The following is a 16,529-nucleotide window of genomic DNA, read 5'->3' on the forward strand; positions in this document are numbered from 1 at the left end:
TATAAAACACTGTTGACCTGCAAAAGTTCACCCAGGCTATTAATGCCCAGCACAGGCAAATTCATCTTTCCTAATGCTTTGGGTGGAGAGTGCAGAGTGATGGGCTGGGGCTCCTGCAGAGGAATTTTAGCCAGAATTGTGCCAAACAGCCTGTGTAGTACCCATGGTGTTTTTGGGGAGCAGCAGGGCCACCCCAGGATATCTTAGATGCCCCATTGGCTGCCACTCCAGGACAGACCTGATGGCAGCAGTGCAGGGCAGAGAATGAAAAGCCATCCAGAAAACCAGATCCATCCTTAAAAAACCCAGCCCAAACCCTACCCCAGCGTTTCTCTGCCCTTTGCCTGGGGAACACGGGGCTGGGAAGGAGCTGGTGGATTTTGGGCACAGGCCTTGGCCCAGGGGATGCTCAGGGGTTCAGGAAGGGACACAGAGCAGCACTGTGGGTGAGAAAAAGGATGAGCTGGTGATGCTGAATTTGATGCATTTCAGGATTTCCCTATGGACCTCCTGGCAGGCAGGTTGATGGTTTGAGACGTGCTTGAGGCTCCTCCCCGCAGCAAAAGCCATTTCCTCATCGTCCTCTGGCCCAGTGCTCTTCATGATTGAAGAAAATTATCAAAGATTGCTTAGAAAGACCTAAAAGTGGGGAAAAATCTGGGGAAAAGATGCTCAGGTGAGGACAGAAAAGGCATCTCCGCCCTGTGTTGGCTCCCCGGCGCTTTTATGTAATGGAGCACGTGGCTCTCCACGTTCCTCGTGGGGCTGGACACGGGTTCTCTGAGTGCCAGGCTGGAGCATCTCCCTCAAATGATGTCAATCTTCACTGCACTGGCATTACAGCATCATAAAAAATTACAGAGCTGCTATTTTGGGTAGCAGCTCTCTCCGAGTCAGTGAATAAATGCAGCTCCATATGACTCACTCCAGGGGATTATTAATAGACACAAAAGCAGAATGCCAAAACCCCAGGAATATGCTCTGTTCCCACACGGAGCTTTCTAGCTTCTCACAGCAACTGCTCTTGAGAACTTTTTGTCTCAAAATTTAATATACAGATATATTAGAAGAACTCAATATATAAATTTTCTGTTGAACTCACACCTGGAAGGCTTTAGCAGGGGCTGTTCTGCAGGGATGAAGGATGGTTGCTCCAGGGCCAGGCTCCATCTGGGATGGCAGAGCAGCAGGGTGGAGAAAGGGAGTAATTTCAAGAGGGAAGAATCACAGGCTTCTCCTTTTGCTGCCATGGGTGTCCATGAGGCCGGTGTTGGAGTTGGCTTCTATGAAGGAGGTTCACAGTCCCACACGTGTTGATGAAGAAGATGATGATCCTGAGGATGATGATGGTGACTGTCCCATCTTCAAACTCAAAGTGAGTATTTCCCTGGATGTCATGGGTAGATGTGAGCAGCTAAACTGAAAGAAAATAATATGATTTTTTATAAAGCAAAGATATGAACATCTTTGAATTCTATCAACTTTCCCATCTTGAAGTACCCTGAGCCTGGGGCTTCTTTCCCTTTGCTACAACAGCACAGTAACAATAATAGGAATTTCAGTAACAATAATAGAAATTTCACTCAGGGCTTACCCAGCTTTTTGGATGTCTGATCTCCCCAACAACAAGCAAATAAGGTGCCCTTCCAAAGCCATCCCTTCATTTCTTGTCTCCTCTTCCAAAACTCCTACAGAATTAAACTAAACAGAGAGAGATTTCAGCCTGAAAAAGAAGAATTGCCCAGCACCACCAGGACCCAAAGCAGAGTCTTGCAGTGTTCAGTTCTCCCAAAAGTATCTTCCATAAAGCCACATTGGCAGAAGTGCCATAAATCTGTGCTTTCTCAGTGAACACTCTAAAAATTGCCCCTACCACACAGTGATCTTGGCTGAGATCAAAGCTTTTGATTTTCCAGAGTCCAAATGCCATTACTTACCCCCTGGGCTGGGGCTGCCCCAGACAGGTAAAAGCTTCTTTAGCACAGGGATGTTGCTCAGACTCCCCAGCACCCCACAAAGGACCTGAGTCAGGGCACTGCTTTTATAGTCATGGAATCTCAGAATGGTTTGGACTGGAAGGGACCTTAAAAATCATCTTGTTCCATGGGCAACCTGGAACAATGTTCCCTCCTGCCATAGGCCTTCCACTAGCCCAGCTGGCTCCAAGCCCTGTCCAGCCTGGCCTTGGACACTTCCAGGGATCCAGGGGCAGCCACAGCTTCTCTGGGCACCCTGTGCCAGGGTCCCACCACCACGGTGGAACTGGGAACCACCCTTTTTGTGCAAAGCCCACATGACATTTGCTCTTTGACAGACACACACATCACCAGCCTCTCTTCTCCTGAAGGTCTGGAGTGTCAGCCAGGCTGATCTGGAGTTGAGTCACTGCTAACTCCAAATGAAAGTGACAGGAAATTACTGTTTTACAGACCTGGTAAAACCAAAATAGCTGAGAACAGAATATTTATCTCCAAGCCCATTCTCATGCGATGACAGCGATGTCTTCGGAGCTCAAACACGTCTCCCTGGTGCTTCATGGACCCCTTCGCTCCCGTCTCATCATCCAGACTTCAAATCCTCTTGTACTCTGGGGCCAGTCATCAGCCTGGGTGTTCTTACACCAAGAAAGAGGCACACCACAAAAAATCCTGGGATTGTTAAAGCACTGCTGCTCCTGCTGTTTAGAAGGGCATGGAGAGGTGAGCCAGCCCGGAGCTGTGTGGCCCATCCGTGGCCACAAAGGGCTTGTGGCAGGGGAGGACACAGAGGTCCTGCTGGATCCTGGCAGGGAGACCTAATTCAAAAGAACCAAACCTCTGACTGAATGCAAGGGAAGAAATCAATGTTAATTGGGGGGTGGAAGGGGCTGGGATGGGCAGCAGCTCCCCAGTTCCCCTTCCAGTGATGGGGCAGGCTCCAAGGAGGAAAACCACTCAAAGGGCTCTGGACAAAGGAGAAAGCACTTCAAGGGAAGAAGGTTGATTGCAAAACCCCTTCACCATAATTTTCTCCAAGATCCCAGAATATGCTGTGGAGCTCAGGAAATAATGCATCAGCTTCCTAAAGAGAAGCTTGGACCTCAAATCACTTCCCTGGCACTTTGAGATGAATCTTGAAATCCCATTTACAGCCAAGCACAGCATACAGAGCAAGTTCTTCTCTTCCCAGCCTCCTCTTTTCCACACTGCTGAATGTATTTGAGCAGAGCAAATCAATGGGGAGGTAGAGCTCCAAGGAGAGATGCATTTTCAGCCAAGTAATCTGCTTGTATTATTACAGACCTTCAGCTGCCACATATATTTAGACGTCTAACAAAATCTGCCAGGATTTTGCAAAGGTGGAAGAACACCAGCAGGTTCCAAACCTCCTGCCCACCCTCGTGCCTCCCAGCCAGCAGCACCACAGCCTACCCAGGCCTTCACAAATATTGCCATCTACAGGTCCAGCAGGGAGGCTGGAACTCATCCAGAAGTCTAAAGCACCTGCTGCTGGTTGGAATACAAGCACAGGTAAGATGGGAATTGCTTCTCCTCTCTCACAAAACATCCACCGAAGCGCAGGTCTCCAGTACCACCAGCAGCAGCAAGGAAAATATTAAATAAAAGAATTCTTAAAACTAAGAGGTGGCTGAAAGAAAGACCACGATGTGTCTAGCTCAGTGTTTGTGTGGGACATTTACACACGAGATGTTCAGCACCTGGACAAGGAAATGTTTCAAAACAACAGACCCAACCCCATCACTCCTGCACTATGGTGAAAGCTTTCCAAAGGGCTTTGCAGAGAAGGGTTTGTGGGAACAAGCCCCAGGACTCTTTATTAATTAAAGTGCTTTAAATAATTGAAATGCACAGTCTCTCGACTCTCCTAAGCGTAACTCACCTGCTCAAGGGCTGGCATAAATTATGGAAAAAAAATCATATCCAGGAGGAGAGAGACATCACCTAGAAGAATTCATCACAAAACCCAATGGCTCCGTAGCACTGAGAGATGCCACAGCCCCAGGAACAGCAATGTGATGGGAGGGAGGCAGAGAAACTTTGTCTCCAGGGAGGTCACGATACTTGGGAGGGGCTGCCTGGCCAATGCAGCTCCTCAAATGAGCAAGGATCTAGGGAAATCAGAGCTGGCTGGTGGTTTTTGACCATTAACAGGATACAGCTGAATATGCTGGACCCTGACACTGAGCTTGTATAGGGGAAGCTGTGGAAGCTCTTGAGTTGTCTGAATCCTGCAACACAGCAACCACTGGGCTCAGGCTGAGGCAGGCAGGGGCCTGGGCAGCCTGCAGAGCTCAGAAATAGCTTCTACCTTTAGGAAAGAGGTTGATTTGCAGCCTCACAGCTGCTGCTTGGAAAGCTGCTCCTGCTGGATGGGCTCACACCCAGCCCTTCAGGAGCACCTGCCAGGTCTGTCCCCAGTGCTCATCCCCAAAAGCCAAAGGTAAATCCAGTGCAGGGATGGCAGCAGAGGGAGCTGGGGGTTTCTGGAGATATTCCAGGTACAGCACAGTACTGATGGGGAATGAAATCTTCTGATGTGGACTGTCCAGCCCCACTCAGAGCCAGCATTCAGGGAAACCTCTTTAGTCAAGAAATTCAGCAGTAACTTAAGAGATTTGCAGAGCTCACAGGTGATCTTTGAGGGGCTTACATCCTTTAGAGGGATCTGATTTTCAGAAAGCCCAGTGAAAAATGGCCAATATTTGGGCTAAGTGCTCCACTCAAGTGTCAGCCACATCGTAGGAGATGCTGTTAATGCACTCTCAGTCTGGTCCACACCCATCCCACAAATGAAATCAACACAGTGACAGCAAACTACACTGACAAAGCATCTCCACTGGATGCAGTGCAAACCCTGCCCTCATATGGCATCAAAGCTGGAAGAAATATCAGCACAGGTAACAATCTTCTTTGAAATAATAAATACAAAAGCTGTATTTTTTTCCTTTTTTTTTTTAACTCATGACAGCATTTGTTAAAAATATTACATCTGCTTTTGAGAAGGTAATATCCTCTCCATTTAATATGGAAAAATAAACTCTACAGGACACACAACACATCCCCCCAGTTGGCACAGAGCTGCTTTAAGAGATCAGATCCACAGGACACATCAAGGCGGAGGAGAGGTTTGGTCTTCCTTGTCCCCAGACTCTTAAAACATCGTGTTGTAGGAATGGTAAAAGACAAGAATACATAAAAACAGTAAAATGTTTATTTTCTTAGAAAAAAAGAGATTCAAAATGATTGTGATCACACTCCCATTCGTGCTCAGCAAAGCCAATACTGCAAGCTTAGTCCTTGATTAAGATACCTTTTAAATGAAACTTTTTTTCCTCATAAAATACAAGTTCCTGCTCCTGTATCACTTCCAGTATTTCAGTGATAACATGCTTTTAATGGATAATAGTTTCTCAGCTTCTTCTCAGCTGAGAAACAAGGCCTGCCATGGCAAAATCATCCCATCTCCAAAGCCTGGAATCACCAGCACTAACAAGCACTCTGGCCCCGACACGGACGGACACACAGCTCAGGGGTGTTTCTTAGATGCTTGGATGTTCACTTATGGAAGCTTGGTATAACACTACCTCATCTGATAGAAAACAGGCCAGAAGCCTCAATAAAATCAACAACGTCTTTTGGATTAACTTTTAAGGATTTGCTGCATATCTGGACACAGAAAAAAGTGAGAAGTTGCAACAAGTTTTAACTAGCAGCAACAAAAACAGTTCCTTACGAGTTCTTAGCAATATTCCTCATGTGTTCATTAGGAAACACTGTAACTGAATGGAGCATATAATGTGGAAATGGTCTTCTTCTGTTATGGAGTGCTGTTCACTTGAGCAGACATCCCAAAGGTTGTATCCAGAAGGCTGGGTTGGATCTATTTACACTGGAGGTGCTCCTGGGGCGAGCGCAGAGCTGGCACTATGTGACATCCTCCTCCTCTGAACAGTAGTCACGACCCTGCAGGGACAAAGGCCAGGCAGTTGGTACTTAGAGACAGCACACAGGAATAAATTCAGGCAACACTTACTGAGAGCAGTTCTCTGAACTTGGGGGGTTTAAATTCACAGCTGGGTAGAAACCTCAGACACAGGGAATTTGCAGGAAGCCAGGATAAGAGACACTTCCCTTTCTGTCGCTATTAATCTCATAAACATCATCCCCCATATAGTGAATTCCAGGGGGGGTCCAACAAACTGATTTACAAACCTGCTTTATGTAAAGATCCACCTTGATGGACACAGCCCCCAGATTTGTTGTGAAAGGATAATCTCCGAGGCAAAAGCAACAAAGCATATAATCCTATGAGCAACACAAGGCAGCTGCTGTGAACAAGAATCCCTCATCTGATAACCCCAGCAAAAGTTCAACCCCAGAGCAAAAGATGCCATTTGTACTGAAATTATGCTTGTGCTACAGGGGATTCAGCCTCAGCTTCACAAAACACGGATTTCTTATCAGACCAGTCATGTTATGCCTTTTATCCCATCCCAAAGGTGTGGAGCAGCATCTCTCTGGGTATTTCCCTTGGGGTGGCCTGGAGAAGGCACATCCCATCCCTCCCTACCCAGTTCTTGCAGAGCAGCAAGAAAGGACCTGCTGGGAGCCACTGTCCTTGCTTCCCTGCACAAAACCAGCTGGAGCTGAGCTGCTCAGCACAAGCCCCCCAGGGGATCTTGCATCAAACAACTGCCTCAAGTGCAGGACCCAAAATCTCAACCTCTGGACTATTTCCCATTGTTCCCGTGTGCTGGGTGTATCACCTGAGCACCTGGAGAAGGAGAGCCAGAAAGACAACAGAAAAAGGGGAGATATTTTGTAGGAGTGATCAGTTTATTTGGGACACCCAGCTGGGCTGCACATCTGGAACAAAGGCTCCAAAACGTCTCTGCAGTCCCAGTGCTGATGGTGGGACTGCAGAGCTGGCTTTGCTGGAGCCCAGACCCAGGAATGTGCAGTGCTCTGACAACTCCCTGTGGCCCAGCACTGAGAGCAGAAGTGTTTTCTAAGTACGTTAAAATAACCCCCAAGAGACTCATCAGCCCAAATTCCGACTCAGCAATCACTGACCCAGAAAGAAAGGGAAAAAAAATTACATTTTTTGCACTAAAAGCTGTAACTCAAAAAGAAGGAACATTTCAATTCTTTGCAGTGAAGCACAAATCTGTCGGTTTTCTCCAGGCCAGGGACCACATTTGGACAAATCCAGGAGACTGAGTTGGTGGTGATGAAGGCTTTGTCCAAAATGCTTCAGAGCTGTGAAAGGCAGCAGCAGAGACTGAGGGCTGAGCTCAGGGCATTTCCAGGACATCCCTTACCTGCTCAAGAGGGAGCCCCATGGCCCAGCACTCCCCACTGGTGGCCATCACTGCTATTAAAGCCCCAGGCAGACCCAAATCTGACAGAAGAAAAGCCATCCTGCACTTTTCCCCTCCTCCTCCTCCTCCTGCTGTTCTCCTGCTTCTGGGTTTGCTCCGTGGCTGCCAAGTGCATCAGTCCCCAAATGGACGCCAAGGAACTGCTCCAAACCAACGTGCTGAGCAAGTCTTAGCCATGGCACAGACACAGCACCTCCCACCAAGGCCTGAAGGCCACCAGGAGCTGGGCTGGTCCTCCCAGACACGTCACTTCCATCTGCACACTGCTGGGGATGGGGACACATCTGTATCCTTCTGGTGACCCGGCCAGCTCAGGTGATGCCCAGACTGCAGTGAGTCCCAATGGTGCCCCACAGAGCTTTGGTATACACGTTACACCCCAAATTTTTGTCAGTAATAGCAAGGTCAGCATTGCTCAGGAAGATCAGAGAAGGAATAAAGTGCCCTGTTGTCACAGCCTTCCCCGCTGCACAAGAAATCCAAGACAAGGGTTGTGCCCTTGGAGCTCCTTCCTCTCCCTGGTGGCAGAGGAAAGGCAGCTTCAGCCACAATCCAGTTAAATACTTTAAAATGTCCATTTTTGGCCTGTTGGTTGTTTCAGAGGATGTCTGCCAGATGCTGGAGGAGATGATCCCTTGATCACTGAGAGGCTGCTGTGCTTGAGATGGGCCTGGGAACACCTCATGGGAAATGGTCAGCTAAGAGCTAGCAGAAACCACGCTGCTCTAGTGGAAGTGTCCCTGCTTGCTGCAGGGGTTGGCAAAGTGGCCTTTAAAGATCCCTTCCAACCCAAACCACTCTCTGATTCTACAATTCCATGACTGGCAGTCAAATTCTGTCCAGAGGAGCAGTCTCCTGCATCCAGAGGAGCCAGAGGTACTGAGAGGCTACTAACAGGAATGTATGGGCCAGCCATGGACTAAGTAAATTGTGGGTTCAATCTCCATGGGCCACTCACTTAAAAGTTGGACTCAATGATTCTTGTGGGTCCCTTCTAATTCTGTGATTTCTTAGAAGTTTTAATGATTAAAAGTTTAAATGAAGTATGTTGAGGAAGATGAGAACTGTAATATGTGCCTCCAAGTCCAGCTAATCCCTGAGGATTCCCATCTCCCACCTCTGCAGTTTCAAAATACAACTGTCAGCTTTTGTAGATGTCCACAGAACACCATGAGTGTTTCTAAATGAGTGAGTGAATTTAAGATAAATTAAAAAGCAGCCTGATGTTCTTTTCCTGCTGCCTGCACCCAAACCAGAAGGGCTCATCCCCCATCTCTCCCCTTGCTGCACCTCCAAAGTGCTCCCCTCATGATGCCCCTCCAGGGAATGCTCATGATGTCCTTTTAGGGAATAAAAAGAGAAAGAAAAAACTCGCAGGAAAAAGGCCTTTTCCCCATTGTGTGGGTGACAGGCCAATAAACAACCTGGCTCAATGGCCTCTTGTGCCTGAGGACTGGGCCAGGCAGGGGAGGGACAGGAGGATGAGGATGGAGGGGAAGCAGGGGAGGGAGAGGAGAGAGAAGAGGCAGGGGAGGGAGAGGTGGGAGGAGAGGTAAAGGAGGCAGGAGAGGCAGAGGAGGGAGAGGAGGCAGAGGATGGAGAGGGCCAGGAGCCGCAGCAAGCAGCTCCTCCTGCGGGCTGATGGGGCTGGGGACACAGTGGCCCCTTTGAGGGGCCCGGCTGGCAGCCCCCGCCCCACCCCGCGCTGGGAACCCTTTTCTTTTCATCGGGCTGGTTTTGTTTACAGTGCTCTCAGAAAGGACGGGAAGAAAATGCCGGGAGGCGGCACTAAATCATTGCATGTACTGCGCTGGTTTTTGTCCGTTTCTCATTTTGTTAGGGAAAAATCAATGGAGTCATTAAGAGCAATCCACTTTGCTAATGAGTTCCAGCCTAACCAGCGTGCCCTGGCGTACGTGGGGCTGGCAGCCCGTTCCCAAGGGCACTCCCTCCCTCCATCCCATCCAAGGAGCCGCTTTGTGCCCCCTCCCCGCTGCCGCGGCCAGCGTTACTAACGAGGGATGCAGGGAGCTGCTGCCGGGCATCCTTCCCACGGGCTGCCTGCTCTCCCACCAGCTCCCGAGGCCAGGCGAGTGGACTGGGGGAAAAATCCCTGCACGCCCACCCCAACACAAGTGCTGGTGCTCAAAAGGCTGACCCACGGTGACATCCCCCATGGGCATGGCAACACCATGTCCCAGGCTCAGGGTGCCCATCAGAGTTCACAGCAACACATCTCATTTTTTAATCTCATTTTTGTCCATGAGCATGTTTGCATTGTGATTATTTTTTACAAATCACCGTAGCCATGTAGGAGCCAGTTCATGATGATGGGACCAGTGATGGATCTCCTCTGGCACAGCTGCCCAGGATTGTTTTGCCATGGTCCCTTTGAACCACAAAGCCAGAGGTGCTTCTCTTGTGGGGTTACAATCCCCAAATATAATCCTAGGAATTGCCTGTCAGTTGTTCCATTACCCCTCAGCCTTTTCCCTGCAGGGAGGCAGTTGCCTATACACTCTGCCAAGGCCTCCAGTAATAACATGCACTTCAAGGAGATAACTCCTCCACATCGTTGTACTGCTCCATGCAGGATTCAGAGACAGCAGTTGTTTTTCCAACCATTTTCCAGGAGAGCCATCATCAAGATGTTTTTGCTAGCAAGCACTAAATGGGTACATTTTTCACAGTCAGCACTTCGTATGTTATAGCTTTTAATTTTTATTTATATTTATTTCATGCAAGCCCTGGTGGGACAGGGCCCCTTCAAGACTTGAGCTTGCAGGGCTCTGCCCAGGGTCAACTCTGCTCTGAGCCACCCTCTGCAATTCATGGAATCCCAGAAGGGTTTGGGTGGGGAAGGGACCTTAAAGCTCATCCCAGTCTCACCCCTGCCACGGGCAGGGACACCTTCCACTGTCCCAGCGTGCTCCAAGCCCTGTCCAACCTGGCCTTGGGCACTGCCAGGGATCCAGGGGCAGCCACAGCTTCTCTGGGAACCCTGTGCCAGGGCCTCCCCACCCTCACAGGGAAGGATTTCTTCCCAATATCTCATCCAACCCCACCCTCTGCCAGTGGGAAGCCATTCCCCCTTTTCAAATGGTACTCCAGGCCCATGTCCCAAGTCCCTCTCCAGCAACAGGTCTATGTCCTTCCTGTGCTGCCATTTCTTTTCAGAGAGTAACGTGGAATTTGCATGGAGCCCTGTGGAATCAGGGTCCAAAAAATTTGAGATGTAGAAAGAAGATAAAAACAGCCACAGTCTGGAGAAACTTTAGGAGAGACAAGTTAATTCTTCATCGTGTGTTTCACTGCAAATCTTTTTCTGTCCAAATGCAACATCTGACTAAATTAGGCCTTGATGTATCAGATTGGAGGGAACCCAGGTCATTAATTTACTTGCCTGAATACCAACACAAATGGCCTGATACAAGGACATGTTTCTATCTTCTTAATCAGAGCTGATAGATCAAAATCAGATTTATCCCACCATAGGCGTGCAGTGATTGTCCCAGTCCCAGCTGCAGCCAGTGGAGCCCATTTCTCCTCTGCTGGGCACAGCAGGTCTCAGATTTATCCAGCAGCAGCAGAGTTCCCTTTAGGAGGACTGTTCAGTCATTCTCTGCTTCCTTCTCTGGTCTCCAAAGCCATATTTCTGTGTATTTCTGCCTTCATCTCTCAGGTCAAGCAAATCACTTGTACTCCTGACCCACATCTTTCTAATTTACTCCAGGGAACGCTCTCCTCGAGCTTAATTGCTGCTATTACCTGTTGCTCATCCTCCACTGGAATATACTTCTGTGATTTCAGGCTAATTTTCAATAAATGATGATAATGCTGACAGCAGATGAGCTGCCTCCTTCCCACTGCCTGTCTCTGTTCCATTTCCCCCTGAACTCTGGAACAGATGTGCCTTTTGTCTCCCAAAGCAGAGCCCGTGACTCTACTCCCAGTAACCTCAGTGAGTGGGAAGCCCCACGAGGACTCGCTGCAGCTGCTGCCAGATGTTGGGAACATTTCTGAGCCTGCTCTGCCACCACTCAGGGCCTTGTGCTGCACACAGGTCCTTGGTCTTCCCCTTTGCTCTCCTCTCCATGGTGTGCCACAGGTCAGAAAGTGTTTGGACAAGGCTTTCAGGCACGTGGTGGGATTCTTGGGGCTGTCCTGTGAGCTGGACTCCATGGTCCCTGTGGGTCTCTGCCAGCTCAGGATATTCTAACTACAGCTACAGTAGTAGAGTAACTACAGCTTCTTGTGCTGTTGACTGCTCAGCTCTCTGCAGCTGCTCCCAGTCTCCCATCTAACCTCTAACTCTGGATTCTCATCGGTCTTGGGAGTAATTTTACCTCAAATTCTCGTGTTTCTGAAAGGACTGGGCTGACTCCAGCAGAACCAGTATCTAAGCCTACGTTGGAGGCTGACTTTCACATTCTCAGTCAGTCCTACCCCAGCCCTAATCCCAGTATTTCTTCCTTCCAGCAAACCCTTTGAATGGCATTCCCACCACCACAGGCAGTTCTGTACCTGCCAGTTCAGCTCCAGCTCCTGCAGCAGGGACAGACTCACTCAGAGACAGAGCAGATGTCCCCCTCTGAACGACTCACAGTGTTTTGACACTGAATTTTGGTAGACAGAAGCTCCATGCTTCGTGACATTTTGGTTTTTACCTTCGGGTGACGTTTGCAGGAGGCAGTGGAGCTTTGTAGGGGCAGCCAGGAATGCACTGCTGGGAGCAGGACTTCCAGAGAAACTCTCCAGACTGTTTCAATAAGGCTTTTTTTGATCTCCAGGACTCACAAACACTTCCTGTTTGCAGCTGACGAAACACCAGCCCGTGTTCTTTCCATTGCACACTCTGGCTGCAGGAGTTTTATTTCACAGAATGGCTGTGCCAGGTCCAAGCCCCCATGTAATGCTCCTGCCTAATGCTCTCATGTCAGAGCTGCTGTTGGGCACTTGGATTTGGTGACCCAGCACCCCGGGGCATCTCAGTGCAGCTGAGGGTGTTTTGCTCCTGACTGGAGTTTCCTAAGCACAGCCCACAGAGCCTCCATCACAAATCCAAAGCCACGGTAACCATGGGAACACCACCAGGTCTGGGACCTCACCAGCCACTGGCAACACCCCCCACACGTCCACAGACTTTGTCAGCTGCCACTGATACAATCCTTCTAAATGTCTGACTGCTGTCCTCCATCTCCCTGGAGAAGGGACTGAAAATGCTATTTAAGGATCAGACAAACCCCTTAGATTTTCCAATCTTTTTTGGCATTTGTGACAACACCTAGAGAAAAAATGCGTTCTGAGCAAAGATGAATTAAAAACCCCCAAACTTCTCTAATGAAGACTATTTCCTCAGGCACAGGAGGTCCCCAGGGAACACAAATCCCACATCCAGCTGCACATTAACTCCTGCCAATCCCATCAGCTGTCAGCAACTTGGTCTCTTTGACAGATAAACCGTGGATTTCCTCTGAACAGACAATCTCCTGATCCCAAAGATAAATTATGCCCAAGATAAATTAGCCCTGGAGATCACCTGGGAACATCTCAAAGTGGATCCAAACAGCTCCAACCACAGGAGACAGGGTCAGCTGCACCTCAGCGTGGCAGCTGGGGAATGAGGGTGTTAGTGCCCTGCCACAGACCCTGGGAACAAAAATTAACCAAAATTCATAATAGATACAGCCTGATGGCATTGTCTGGTCTGCAGATAGGAAATGTCTTTGGAAAATGCATTTTGTTGGAGATTCTGTGCTCAACATTATGGAAGGTGATGATGTCCAGAAAAAGCATCTGAATATTCATGGAGTGAATGCATTTACTCAAAGGAGATATAGCTGTATTATGGATATGTAGAAATTCTACCTTTAAATGCATTAGATTACATAAAATCTTACCCCAGGGAAAACACTGGGTACTGAAATATTCTTCTCATGAATCTATGAACTCCTCACTTTTATTCTTCCCCTTTATGTCTTCTTTTGTTTTCATAATTTTTATTTTTTAAGAAGAAAGTAACAAATGTGTTGCTTGGGACAAATACGAGATGCACCCACTGCAGCACTCTGACTCCTAGGACCAGGAGTGCTGGCAAAAAAAACCAAAGTTCAGAGCCATGCAAGTAAAAATTTCCCTTCCACTCTGCAACCCAACAGGACAACTTAATAGAATAGAACAGAACAGAAAAGAACAGAAGAATAGTCTAGACTGGACTAGAAGTATTTCTTTTGGAGGGGACCTACAATCAACAACTGCCCGAGCACTTCAGGGCTGATCAGAAATTACAGCCTGTTGCTAAGGGCATTGTCCAAATGTCTCCTGAACACTGTCAGGCCTGGGGCATCCACCACCTTTCTGGGAAGCCTGTTCCAATGTCTGACTTCCCTTTCCATAAAGGAATGCTTCCTCATATCCAGTCTGAAACCAGTCTGAAACTGGTACTCAGTGTACTGCTGATTAGTAATCAGTACTCAGTACAAATTAGTTCCTCAGTGTACTGCTACTGAGGAAGCTAATATTTAATATGAAGTATTTAAACAAGATGCACAATCCCAAAATAGGCAGTGTAAAGAGTAAATTGGTGTGTGAACATCAGCCCCCCCATCCCCCTCAGCCACTCGCAGTATGAGCTGTGCTCCAGCTCCTTCACTGTGTCTCACAAAGAAGCCAAGGCTGTCATTTAAAAGCTTTCTGAAACGCACAAAAGCTGCTCTCAGGACAGCTGAGATATGCAAAGAATTATTCATCCTCTTCTTCAAAACATCTCCAGCACCATTACTTCACTGGCACAGCCCTGGGGCAGGGTTACCCACTCTTACAGCCACACCATCCCTTGGAGCCAGTGGCTATTTCGAGGAGATTCAGCAAGAATTCCTGGGGTATCCCAGCTACTACCAGCATTAACACTCCAGTTGTCTCCGGTGAGATGCAAGATCAAATCAGCAATGATATAAAATCCCACTCTGCTCTTCACCTTTACCCAGCATGTATATCCTCAACATCTGAGTTAGCCTGCCATGAATCCCAGACTGGCGACATTCCCACAAAACAAAGGATTCTCTCAGCAAATTCCTCACCCTCCTGGTCTTCTTTGTACTTGAGCTATCTAACCAAGGAGCTGGAAGGGAAATCTTGGGCCACACCCCCCCCCCCCCCAAATAATGGAGAACACAGGGAGCTGCAGCAGGCAGGTCACTGTCCTCCCCATGAAGCTGTGCCCACCCCTGAGGGAGACTGGATGTTCACATTACTGTGTCTTACCTTTTCAATTTTTTCATCAAGCATTCTGAAGAATTCTTGTTGGCTTTCGGAGATGTGCATGCTGGAAGGCAAAGGAACACTATCAATACCAACAGGATTTCTTCCATTATAAAACAGCCCAGGGTTGTTGAGGGGCCAGCTGTCAGCTTCCACCACCATGAAAAATAAATTACTTTATGGTTTCATCTACAATGTCAATTTTTAATCTTTTTCCCCCTATTTTTTGTTTGCCCACAAAAAATTACTGCATTTAGTTCTGTGTACATGTGCAACACTTGGGGTGGTAACTGGGATGGATCCACATACATCCAGAAGAGACTGTTCCCTTTTCCAGGCTGACTGCAAAGTTGGTAGCACAGTACCTCTCCCTGACAGGGAGAGTGAGAGCCCCCTCTCCTTCAGGACAGGAGGTTTTCCAGGACTGCCAGCCTCACCACCACAGAATGAGACACCCACAACGTGAGGTTAAAGACTGTGTCCTCTCGTCCTGCCACTTGTTATAGGGGAGAAGAGACTGACAACTGCTACAACCTCCTGTCAGGAGTTGTGCAGAGCCAGAAGGCCCCCTCTGAGCCTCCTTTTCTCCAGGCTGAGCCCCTTCCCAGCTCCCTCAGCCACTCCTGGTGCTCCAGAGCCTTCACTTCAATTAATTCTTCAGGACCAAGAGGCTCAGTGATATGATTTTGCAGTAGTAAAGAGGGCTGGAAAATACTCTTTTTTTCTTTGTCTATAAAACGCTGATGGTCACATGAGACCACAGGCCCTTCCCCATGGGGAACTTGCAAGCCAAAAACACAGAAAGGAGGAGGAGACAAGGGTGAGGATGGATGGCAGGTGGTACTGGGGGGATGGTGAGAGCCTCCTTCATGCAGGAGTAACACCCCTCCAGGAAGGTGAGGCTGGAGCATCCTCTGGACCCGCAGCAGGGAGGAGCACTGGGCTCACAGGCAGCTGGGGAAATGTGCCAGGGACTCCATGTGCAACACAAAAAGATGCAGAAAGGGGAGGATGGGGACCGGAGCCAGCGGCGACAATGATGCCAAGCGGTCAGAAGGACACACAGCTCTTGGAGATTTTCCCCAGCACAGAAAGCTGGCTGGGCTTGCTGAATTCCCACCCATCCCCTCTTCCTCAGAGCGATCCTTTCAGCTGTAATGAGTTAATGCTCTCCCTAAGTGCCCAACAACGGGCTGCACTTCCCCACAAAGCTCAGCATTGAGCCCTCCCTGCTATCGGTGAACGTATACAAAGATCTGCTTATGTGGGACATAAATGAAGCTCAGTTCACACGAGGAGGGCTCAGAAATGGCATTAAAACCTAAAGCTGGTGATTCAGGAGCAGGAACAATTCACCTTTCAGTGGTTGAGGGAGTTCCTGTCCCCAGCTGTCTGCCTGTTCCTCAGCTTTCCACCTGAACCTCAGATGGGGAAGAGATGCTTTTTTTGGGACAGCTGACCCCATCACCTGCATACTCAGGTGCCTTGGAAAGGGATTTTAGAGCAGTGCAGCCCTTTTTGAGTAGGCAAGTGCTTGAAAAATAGTCTTGCCTTTAAAACATCATAAATCCAGTTTCTAATAAAATGAGATAATACTGTAGTGGCTCACCCCAACCATAATTCATAACAGAACTAAAAGAAGGCAGGGGGGAAAAAAAGGAGTATTGTGTAGTCATATCCCTGAAAATTCCCACAGGATAATCCTACAGATCTGGTCTAGTAGAAGGTGTCCCTGCCCATGGCAGGGAGGTTGGGTTAGTTGATTTTTCATGTGCCAACCCAAACCATTCCGAGAGTTTGTGATTTGGCAGGGTAAAACTGGTCTGAAATAACCACTTTCATTTGATGCTTCAGGCTGCTGTCACACCCTGAGTTATGAACTTGTCCC

The 16,529-nt window shown here is 48.5% G+C and overlaps 1 protein-coding gene across 2 annotated transcripts in view; it reads right to left on the reverse strand.

Moving 5' to 3' along the window:
- Nucleotides 1-5,189: 5,189 nt before the first annotated feature.
- Nucleotides 5,190-16,529, reverse strand: part of C9H1orf21 (chromosome 9 C1orf21 homolog) — a 105,504-nt gene continuing 94,164 nt past the window's right edge. The window contains exons 5-6 of one of the 2 annotated variants that reach the window (XM_053984545.1): nucleotides 14,645-14,705; nucleotides 5,190-5,963 (exon numbers count right to left, since the gene is read on the reverse strand). In XM_053984545.1, the coding sequence (XP_053840520.1) occupies nucleotides 5,925-5,963; nucleotides 14,645-14,705 (100 nt within the window). In that variant the 3' untranslated portion in view covers nucleotides 5,190-5,924. Of the gene's footprint in view, nucleotides 5,964-12,967; nucleotides 13,031-14,644; nucleotides 14,706-16,529 lie in introns of those variants that run through there. The other variant, XM_053984544.1, reaches the window with a different exon arrangement.

The sequence above is a fragment of the Vidua macroura genome, chromosome 9, assembly GCF_024509145.1.
Source record: "Vidua macroura isolate BioBank_ID:100142 chromosome 9, ASM2450914v1, whole genome shotgun sequence".
NCBI lineage: Eukaryota > Metazoa > Chordata > Aves > Passeriformes > Viduidae > Vidua > Vidua macroura.